The 11,310-nt window shown below is 41.5% G+C and overlaps 1 protein-coding gene across 1 annotated transcript; it reads left to right on the top strand.

The window, feature by feature from the left end:
* The first annotated feature begins 1,160 nt into the window (after nt 1-1,160).
* Nucleotides 1,161-10,669, top strand: LOC108702781 (interleukin-17D). Its single transcript, XM_018238464.2, has 3 exons — nt 1,161-1,283; nt 9,250-9,494; nt 10,268-10,669. The coding sequence occupies exons 2-3, from the start codon at nt 9,250-9,252 to the stop codon at nt 10,491-10,493; spliced, it is 471 nt and encodes a 156-aa protein (XP_018093953.1). The 5' UTR covers nt 1,161-1,283; the 3' UTR covers nt 10,494-10,669.
* The last annotated feature ends 641 nt before the right edge of the window (nt 10,670-11,310 follow it).

The raw sequence follows: 11,310 nt of genomic DNA, 5'->3' as shown, positions 1-11,310 counted from the left end.
AAACGTTTTGTCCCTCTTTCTATGTCCAAAATGTTGGGAGGTATGCTTGTTGGGCATTACTGCACTGCATTGGATAACACTGCATTAGAAAACAAATAGGGGCAAATTTACTAAAGGGCGAAGGGGCCAAAATTCACCAGCGTAGACTCTAGCAGTACTTCGCTCCCTAACGCCTGGCGAATTTGTGCTCTGGCAAATGGGCGTAACTATGCAAATTCACTAAGATGCGAATTTTACTGAACGTTACCTCTTGCGCCAGACTTGCCTTTGCCACCTGAGACCAGACGAAGTGCAATAGAGTAGATAGGACTTCCTCAAAAAATAGTTGAACATTTCCCCCAAAAAACCCTGGCGTCTTTTCCTTTTTCAGGGTGATAGGCTGCAAAAGAGCATACATTTTTTGGGGGGTAACCGGCTTCCCCCCTACATTTCCTAACATACAGCACATGAACTATACAGTGGGCTCATGTGTAGGGCAATATAACAACTTTATTTTATTTATTCCCTTGTGTAGTGTAATGTATTTGCTGCAACGTATACGTCCATTGAACTTTAACTTCCTGCCGTATGCAAATTAGCCAACGCTAGCGCACCTTCGCTTCGATTGGCGCTGTAACGCTAGCGTAACTTCACCAGCGTTCAGCGCCCTAGAAGCAACTTTGGATTTTAGTGAATTAGCGTTGTCCTGGTGAATCTATGCCTGGCGAAGTGTTGCACTGCGAGCGAAGCCGTCGCTGACGAATTTTCGGAGGTGAGTGAATTTGTCCCATAATGAAGTGCTTTACTGCTTCTGAGAAATCATTGTATTGACCAATAATAGCTGCAATTGCCATAATAACTATATCAGTAGGACAAGAGTTGAAGTGTACCAGAACGTGCCACTCCTCACTCACGCAGACTAATAAAGGCCAATGTGTTTATGCCCTCACTACTTTATAGAAGGCTCATGTGTCTTCTTACACCTGCTCCCAGCTGACTTGCTGTAAACACCACAGGAGAGAGCAAAGTTCAATTCCAGGTGTGAGCAATGCAGGGTGTGCCTTTTGTAAGTTCCCTTCTGGCAGCCACCCAGACTCCAATAAACCCCATTGCCTTGTACACTATCAGGTTTCAAGAACAAAAAAAAACCACACAACGGGAAAGTTTAGTTGCGAGTTGATGTCACAGAGGGATGGTTATAAAGGGAAACGCAGCCTCAGACTGCTCAGATACTGGCACCGTCTCTTAAACAGCGTGTGACAGACAACAAGCAGCACAAGTCAAAGCAGGAACCGGAGGCAGAGGTGGGATTTTCATTCACGTCCATGGGGAATGGGGTCTTTGTCTCTGTGGGGTTGATTTGTAATATACTTTCTAACATCATTAGGTATTGTCTAAAAGCCTTATCTTTAGCTTTATGTCAACAAACCTCCCTGACACATGTATGACATGATACTGACGGCTTCTCTGTTACCCCTCTATACAGACAGGTGGATAAAGTGCAGGGCAGCTCTAGGATTTATTTCCAGCCCAACTGGCAGAACTGATTCCCGCTGCCAACGTTATTAATATGGATGAATATTAATGTAGAAACCTTCATTTTTCCCCCTATAAAATAGTGAAAGCCCTGGGCTGTATGAAATGTCCTGCCAATCATTTTCTATATAAAGACACACTTATGGTAAATGTTCCATGCGGGGCTCTGCTGAAATCTCTCCTTTCCCAGATTAGAAGTGCTCCTTGGTAGCGCTTTAATGGCACTATACATTTATTTGTGTATTTATTTATTACATTGTAGTGTTGTCTGTGCTTTGTGTCAGAAGAAAAGTGCAGCTTTGTATATGCAAGTACTACTTTATCTATAAAAATATACTGTATGCATTTGTGTATTGGTCCCAGCTCTGCCTCTTATATATTGGATCAGTTCTGGGAAATGCAATGTGCAGGGCTATGCCGAAATCTCTAAATGCAATGTGCAGGGCTATCTCAAAATCTCTAAATGCAATGTGCAGGGCTATCTCAAAATCTCTAAATGCAATGTGCAGGGCTATCTCAAAATCTCTAAATGCAATGTGCAGGGCTATGCCAAAATCTGTAAATGCAATGTGCAGGGCTATGCTGAAATCTCTAAATGCAGGCTATGCACAGCCCTGCACTGTACGTCTCTTATAAATGTACCTATATAAAGAGTAATGTCAGGAATCCACCTTATGTGGGACTGCAGAGGCTTCAGACCTGTATGGTACTGTTAACATAAATTATTATGAGGGAAATATTGGGTTGCACACATATAGATTGAGGCTGCTGATATTATTGCACAACTATTGTACATCTGTATTATCCCATAAGTGGAATGCTGCTAGGTACAACTTTTATATTAAAGGGATGTTATAATGATGCTTTTACGGTAATGTTTATGTTTTGCTTTTCTCTGTAACCCTACCCTACCCCAGTAAACATAACCACGTCTCATTCCAATTGTTATTACCCCAAGCTACTGTTTAACTCAGGGATACTTATCTTGCAGCCTATCCCCTGTTATCACAGCACGTCCCACCATCTGCAGCCTATTCCAACCCAATAAACAGAGTTGCTGATTTAAGGGGATGTGGAGTCAAATAGAAAATTTAAGTAAACTAGCAGTATGAAGTCATCTACTACTAAAATAGAAACTTTGAGTCAGCAGAACCAGCTATCTCAAGGTTAAAGGAACAGTAACACCAAAAACTGAAAGTGTAGCAAAGCAATTAAAATATAATGTTGCCCTGCACTGGTAAAACTTGTATGTTTGCTTCAGGAACTCTATTATAGTTCATATAAATAAGCTGCTGTGTAGCCATGGGGGCAGCCATTCAACCTGGAAAAAAAGAAGAAAAGGCAAAGGTCACATAATGGATAACATAAAACACCATTGTATTGGACAGGGCTTATCTGTTATGTGCTATGCAACCTGTGCCTTTTCTTTTTTTTTCCAATTTAATTTCTGCCCCCATGGCTACAGCTGGCTTACATAAACTATAGTAGTCTTTCTGAAACAAAAGTTCCTTTAAATGATTATACAGGTGGCGTCTTCAATAAGACTGCTCTGCATTCAGCCTTCTGGGTCCTCTTGGTATAAAGATGCTGTTTCTTTTCAGCCCAACACAGGTTTCCAACTCCCAGTACTCGCTTAATATCTCAACTATTTCACATGCACAATATTGTGTACTCCGTCATTGCACATGCACAATATTGTGTACTCTCAGCTATTTCACATGCACAATATTGTGTACTCTCAGCTAATTCACATGCACAATATTGTGTACTCTCAGCTAATTCACATGCACAATATTGTGTACTCTCAGCTAATTCACATGCACAATATTGTGTACTCTCAGCTAATTCACATGCACAATATTGTGTACTCTCAGCTAATTCACATGCACAATATTGTGTACTCTCAGCTAATTCACATGCACAATATTGTGTACTCTCAGCTAATTCACATGCACAATATTGTGTACTCTCAGCTAATTCACATGCACAATATTGTGTACTCTCAGCTATTTCACATGCACAATATTGTGTACTCTCAGCTAATTCACATGCACAATATTGTGTACTCTCAGCTATTTCACATGCACAATATTGTGTACTCTCAGCTATTTCACATGCACAATATTGTGTACTCTCAGCTATTTCACATGCACAATATTGTGTACTCTCAGCTATTTCACATGGACAATATTGTGTACTCTCAGCTATTTCACATGGACAGAGGATGGATTGAGCCCAGGATCGGACTGGGCCGGTAGGACACCGGGAAACAAAAACGGCGGGCCCTGCCATCCCAGGCCCGATCCTTGCCGGGCCTCCCCCAGGCCGTAGATCTCTCTCCCCTGATGGTTCTTTAAATGTATGCAAGCTCAGGGGAGGGCTAGGGCAGGTGGCGGTGGCCCTCTAGGGGGTGCGGGTGGCACAGCGGGAGCCCATGGGGGGTGCAGGGGCCCACCAGTCCGACCCTGATTGAGCCCTAGAGTCAGTGGTCCCAGAGTTAAATGACTATACAGGTGGCATGTCCAATAAGACTGTGCTCTGCATACAACTCACACTGTGGTAACAGCTAGAAAGAACCTGCTTCTCTTCTAGTTCAGTACAGGTTTCCAGTACCCAGCAGCCCCAGTTGGCCCTTGGCCCCCCAGTCCGACCCTGAACCTGAGATAGAACTCCTAAGCAAAAGGTCCTAGTGTCCCAGTAGAAAACTGCTAATACATTTTAAACAGTTTAAATTATACAATTAAATCACACTGCAAAAAGTGCTTAGAGGAGCATTCTGAGCAGGTTTTCTTTTATGATCACTCAAGCCATATCTGCAGCAGTCTGTTAAGCACTTTCTCATGTACTATAATGTAAAGTCTTCAGCTCGGATAGGGCTAGGTTGGTACAGTGGAACAAAGTTAACGAGTCACAAAAGTGCAACAGCACTAATGGCATTGATCAGGTGGGAGACACCCCAGGTGGAACTGATATGATTCCTATCTCAAACAGCCCCATACATTGCAGCATGGTTTTGTTTTTGTTTCTTTGCTTTCTTGGAATTTGACATCATAAAAGAGAGAGTAGGTTATTTTGTTTAATTAATTTCAGTTTTGGCAAGAAAGCTTTTCTTACATATATCTCTCACCTTGGGTTGGCCTGAAGCAGTGGCAGGGAAGGCTCAGTCCAGACTGAAGACTAGTTTAAGTGAGATTTGGCAGCATGGTTTATTATCTCTAGATACTCAAAACAAAGTTTGGAAAAATAATTGTTGGGCGGGGCCCAGTCCCAAATGTTCCGCTTCTGATGTAAAAAAAAAAATCAGAAAACCCATTGCCATAAAACAGTAGATACCCAACCTGTGGGGCTGGCCAACCTGGGGGAATGTGGAACAGTGGCAGGGGCTTAAGGTGGCCACAGGCCCCGGACAAGATCTTCCCAGGAAAGATCATTCGTTTCAATACACATGTGTTGAGCTTAATCTTCAAATATACAGGTAGAAACAATAGAATTCTACCTGTATCTGACGATTCAGCCCAAACAATGGCTGAGGTTCGGGTGCCTTCAAAGGCAAAGGCCGGCCTGATTAACGAGCAGACCGTTATCCAAATCTTCTGCCGATATCGTTTGACTCATCTTCCACCATTCGCTTCGTACAATATTATTGGTGTGTCTATGGCCACCTTTAGTCTGTTGACCAGTTAGATTGAGAATTGGGGAGATAAGGCCCAATTCGAAATATTCTTGAAACTATGACTGATCTACCAATTCTTGCTATATCTGTGTTAATTTCATAAATTACCAGGGGCCCTGGTCACTTGGTCAGTATTTTTGGTTGGACCTTCAAATGGGTGGAAAAGTTCGACACAGAAGTTGTGGGAGTAGAGGTTGGGGTAACAGTTATGATAAGATTTGGAGTCTTTTACTGTAACACAACTGCCACCTTTATGTAGAAATATATATCTAGTGAAGAAATATAATTTCCAAAAGGCAAGGCTGAATTCCTTTACTCACATGGTTATGTAACCAGTATAAAATGAGTTGTGGAATATTCTAGTGTAGGTTCACATGCTACCATATTATTGCTGATCAATACCAGAGCAGAAGTTAGGGAAGAAGGACCTTTAGGAATGCAGAAAATGGGCCCCCAACCTGTAGAAGTGTCCCTCTGCTTTTACAGCTAGTTTTTCTGGTATCTGGAATATACCTGTTTTATTCCTTGGACATCCTTAAAAGGGATTAAAATAGCATGGATCAGAACTATACTATAGATACCATCTCTCCCTACTATACCTGCTATCCCTCAGCCATAGTCCCTTCTCAGAGAATATTATCCCACTGTTACTATAGACACCATCTCTCCCTACTATACCTGCTATCCCACAGTCACACTCCCTTCCCAGAGACTATTATCCCACTGTTACTATAGGCTCCATCTCTCCCTACTATACCTGCTATCCCACAGTCACAGTCCCTTCCCAGAGACTATTATCCCACTGTTACTATAGGCACCATCTCTCCCTACTATACCTGCTATCCCACAATCAAAGTCCCTTCCCAGAGACTATTACCCCACTGTTACTATAGGCACCATCTCTCCCTACTATACCTGCTATCCCACAGTCACAGTCCCTTCCCAGAGACTATTACCCCACTGTTACTATAGGCACCATCTCTCCCTACTATACCTGCTATCCCACAGTCACACTCCTTTCCCAGAGACTATTATCCCACTGTTTCTATAGGCACCATCTCTCCCTACTATACCTGCTATCCCACAGCCACAGTCCCTTCCCAGAGACTATTATCCCACTGCTACTATAGGCACCATCTCTCCCTACTATACCTGCTATCCCACAGTCACACTCCCTTCCCAGAGACTATTATCCCACTGTTACTATAGGCACCATCTCTCCCTACTATACCTGATATCCCACAGCCACACTCCCTTCCCAGAGACTATTATCCCACTGTTACTATAGGCACCATCTCTCCCTACTATACCTGCTATCCCACAGCCACAGTCCCTATTAATATGTGGAGGAACCTGCACAATGTTCCCTGCTTACTCACTTTTGCTCTGCCCTCAGCTTCGATATGTGACATTTATCTGGGGGCTTTAGCTGGAGTAAAAATCCATTTGAAGTACTTATGCCATCCATTCTGTGTATAAATGTAGTAAATCATTATCTTTAGAAGCATTTCCTAGAATGTATTACTCAGATGTTATGGGTTAAACCCATCATTTATGCTCAGAGTAGAATAGGTCACATAAAGGAGGAGAACCTGTCTCAGAACAGGTCTGTATAATTACACATCTACACTTTTTTTTTTTTTGCAGAATAGCTCTATTCTAAGCATTAAGCATTTTATCATTCATTCTTACTTCTTCTTTTTCATAAAAAGAGAAGTTCAGCTTTAATCAGTGCATTAGCACATTACACTGATGCAACCCAGCTGGCCACTTTGTGAGCTGCATGAGCAAATGGGGACTCGCGTGCGCAAACGCCTAGTTCCAGCCCTGGCAATGGTGCAGATTAAACCCTCTCCGTTACTATCTCTATAGAACTGCAGTTGGCTGAGGGAATACATAGAATTGCCATTAAACCAAAACTAGAGTTAAAATGGTCAGTAGTGCAGGTAATTCCTCTAAAAACAAATTTACTTTCAGTTTTATTCTTTTTACACCACCTTATACCTATGTGTATTGGTTTTTCACTGTCTTTCTGAATTGAACCTTTTTTTTAAGATGCAAGCAAAATGGAATTATTAACACCCAAAAAAATTCCACTCGCTTCTAAATGATTTCTGAGAAATGGGTGTGATTCACAAATACTACGCTGCATAGCATGGGATGACTGGTATATGGCAACGTGTACATTTATGGATGTGTTTCGCAAATATTATTTTTTAATGGGAATTTTATGCTAATAATCTTCCTGAATAACACCTAGAGACAGAAATAAATCTGTTTTTAGATACCGCAGACAAATAGACACTGACAGCTAGCTAGACAGATAGATAAGACAGATGATACAATTAATATATCTAAATATATCTTTAAATAGAAAGCCATCATAATAAATGTGTCACAGATATACCTTGCAGTGCTGGAGTCTTAGGGCTAGTCCACACGGGGAGATAGCGACGCGTTTGCGGTCGCGGCGACAAAGCGCCGCGACCGGCGCAGGCGACAGTTTTGTATGGGCGCCTATGTAAAAACGCCTGTGCTAACCACACGAGGCGATGCGCTTTTCAAGTCACCTGAAAAAGCCTGGCGAGGCATTTTCAGGCGACTGTTGAAAAGCGCATCGCCTCGTGTGGTTAGCACAGGCGTTTTTACATAGGCGCCCATACAAAACTGTCGCCTGCGCCGGTCGCGGCGACTGTCGCGGCGCTTTGTCGCCGCGACCGCAAACGCGTCGCTATCTCCCCGTGTGGAATAGCCCTTATGTTTGATCCCAGACAGGGCACTATCAACCAAGTGGTTTGTATGTTCTTCCTATGTCTGTGTGGCTTTACTATGGATACTATGAGTACCTCCCACACCCAAAGAAAACATACAGACAGGGTCACTGTCTACTGATAAAATTGTCCCTAGTGAATGAGATAGCAGATAGGGACCTTTGTTTGTAAGTTCCACTGGAGCAGGGACTGATGTGGATGAGGTATGATCTCCTATGTAGGCACTACATAAATGAAGGCTAATAATATTCTTCTAGCCCAGAGCTAAAATAAATGTCAGACCTTGGGCAAGATTTATAGATAGAGGCGATAGACTGAAATGAAAATAAAATATACTTGGTAGGTTTTTTTCCCACTGGTATTGTGCTTCAAACATCAACTGTGTTCATAGCAGAATAAATCCCGACTATGGTGCGACTATGGTGATACACCCCAAGGAAAAAAGTAACCTGGAAATAACTGCGGTCAGTTATTTAACTTATGTTATATAATACCTTCAGAAGAGTCTTATAAAAGTAAAACAAATTAAATGTTGATGTATTTATTAGGATTAATAAAAGAAAAAGCTGCCACATTTTGGAATAAGTAGCTGACTTTACAGTGATTGAGGTCCCAAGCACCAAAACATGGATATAGGGAAATGAGTCTCACATAAACTCTGCTCCTAGTTCTTGATTGTGAATGTTACTCAACAGAGAGAAGTTTGTAGGTGTCTCTGTGCATTTCTGAGGCCAGGGCTCACCAATCTCGTTAGACAGGAACAGCAAAAATGAGTTGTGCACTCCTAAACTCTTGCCTCATCTCTAAATTGAGGATGGTGAAAGAAACTTGCTGTTAAGTGCCTGGGGGTTGTTATAGATATGCTGTATCTGCATAAGGCAGGGATTAGTGGCTTTTGTGTATATCTAGCAGATCCCCAAATCAATGTTCTCTTTAATTAGTGCCAGTGTTAGGCTGCGTGTGCGCATCACTTCACGTAGGGATAATTTAATTGCCCACAACGAGTTTATAAGCCATAGCTTGCTCCTTTTAGTGGATGTTCTTAATGGTCAACAGTTGATGGACCTTTACATGTATATGGAACAACAGTAGAGCCCAACTGGGTATTTCAGCTGATGTTTTAATGAAAAGTATTGAGCGGGTAACCACAAGCCTTTATTTCTCACATCTCTCTGTGCTCTTGAGATAGCTGTTCCTCTGTTGCATGGTGTTTTAGCATTATTGTATTTGATATAGGAATACATTGTTTCACAACCAAAAACCTGTTGTCTCTTTGTTTTGTTTTTATAGATGAAGCTGCTCCTCTCTCTTCTTTTAGTCTTGACCTGGGCCTACTGCCAAGGAAGCCAAATGAAATGCAAAGACCCCAGTGAAGAGTATCTGAAGAATAAACTTTTCCGCCAAGCACCTGATGCTCAAATACTTCTCTTCAAGCCTGATATTACCCCAGACCAGGACATAAGGAAATGCCCGAAGAGTGTTAACCACAGCTCAAATCTCATCCAAGAACGGAGCATCTCACCATGGTCCTACAGGTATGCTGAGGGAATTCTGGCACAGGTATGGGACCTGTTATCCAGAATGCTCTGGGCCTGGGGTTTTCTGGATAAAGAGATCTTTCCGTAATTTGGATCTTCATAACTTAAATTTACTAGAAAATCATGTAAACTAATATCTAATATCCTTATAATTTACAGTAGGGGGTACATAATGCTTTTTAATACATGAGTGATACTCAGAGTTCCCTGTATAACGCAGCCTGCAGCCTTGCACCTTTATATGGTCACAGAAATCCTCAGTGACTTCTAATATCCTTATAATTGACAGTAGGGGGTACATTATCCCTTATAATACATGAGTGATACTCAAAGTTTCCTTTATAACTCAACCTACAGCCTTGCACCTGTAAATGGTCACATAACCACTCAATGACTTTTAATATCCCTTATAATTTACAGTGGGGGGTTATATTATGCCTTATAATACATGAGTGATACTCAGAGTTCCCTGTATAACTCAGCCTGCAGCCTTGTGTCTTTATATGGTCACAGAACCCCTCAGTGACTTCTAATATTCTTATCATTTACATTAGGGGGTACATTATCCCTTATAATACATGAGTGATACTCAGAGTTCCCTGTATAACTCAGCCTGCAACCTTGTGCCTTTATATGGTCACATAACTCCTCAGTGACTTCTAATATCCTTATAATTTATAGTAGGGGTACACTACCCCATGTCATATGTATATACAATAATGATATCATATATATTGACTTTTTCAACTAATTCACTATTTTCTTTTCAGAATCAAAGAGAATTTAAACCGCTACCCGAGACACATACTGGAGGCCTATTGCCTTTGCAAAGGCTGCATTTCCTCTCCCAACAAGGAGCAAACCTCGGTAGTCAGTGTGCCGTTTCATAAAGAGGTGCCCGTCTTGCACAAGACCCTAAAATGTAAGAGAGGGCGGTTTGTCTACAAGCTGCGGTTCATACGAATAGCCCAACTGTGCATCTGTCGCTTTCACTGAGATGGATTTGTAGAGCCTTCTGCCCTGAGTTGGGTTTCTCTCACCAGAGCTTCTCTTCTAGACAGCCTCTAAGGAAATAGTTTGATCTAAGCAGAAAATCTACTGTGCTGATTAATAAAATCTAAGGATTTCTGTACTAAAAACACTGTTTATGCATATGCTACCGAGCGCCTCAATAAAAAGGACTCAAGAAAGGGTGGGACTTATTGAGAAATAGGAGGAGTTGATGTTGGCCAGGACATAGCTGGGTTTGTGGTTTGGGGTGTGGCCTAAAAATATCCCAATGTTGTTATTGATGACATTCTATGATCAGAGGGATGGGCAATAACTAAAAGTAGAGCATTAACACTGATTACATTGCACAATGGCTGGCTCAGTACTGGCTGCCTTCCCACGGCACATCCATTTGTACAGTTAAAAGTTTGGTCTGTTGCGCTACATACGTGTACATAAACGTTATTAAGGTTTTTTTTTTTTCAAGTTAAACATATTGATATGAATCCCGGAATAGAATGGAATGTTCCACTTCAGGATACATAGGGGAGCTGTACCTTCATAAAGATGTTTATTATATGTAAAATAATTTTTTGGTCCATTTGATATATTTTTTTTATGCTTTGTAATATATCTATATATATTTTGCTTAAATGTATAAATTAAATGTGAATTTGATTATATTTTTTATCTTTTATTATCCCCACCACCACGTACAGTATGTATAATATCCTGACTAGTGCTGCCTGTCCTTGTATTGCCTATTAGAGACATCAGTGGTACTGAAGAGGCAAAGGGAAAACAAGGAGGCTTTGTTGCCCAT

This window comes from Xenopus laevis, chromosome 9_10S (genome assembly GCF_017654675.1).
Source record: "Xenopus laevis strain J_2021 chromosome 9_10S, Xenopus_laevis_v10.1, whole genome shotgun sequence".
In the NCBI taxonomy this organism is placed as follows: domain Eukaryota; kingdom Metazoa; phylum Chordata; class Amphibia; order Anura; family Pipidae; genus Xenopus; species Xenopus laevis.
The sequence above is the reverse complement of the archived record's forward strand: the minus strand, read 5'-3'. Positions and strand labels throughout refer to the sequence as shown.

What these genes read in the sequence shown, in the direction of transcription:
- LOC108702781 (XM_018238464.2), top strand. Translation starts at nt 9,250, where the DNA reads ATGAAGCTGCTCCTCTCTCTTCTTTTAGTCTTGACCTGGGCCTACTGC. An exon ending in ATCTCACCATGGTCCTACAG is followed by an intron (nt 9,495 to 10,267) that starts GTATGCTGAGGG and finishes TTTTCTTTTCAG; the next exon opens with AATCAAAGAGAATTTAAACC.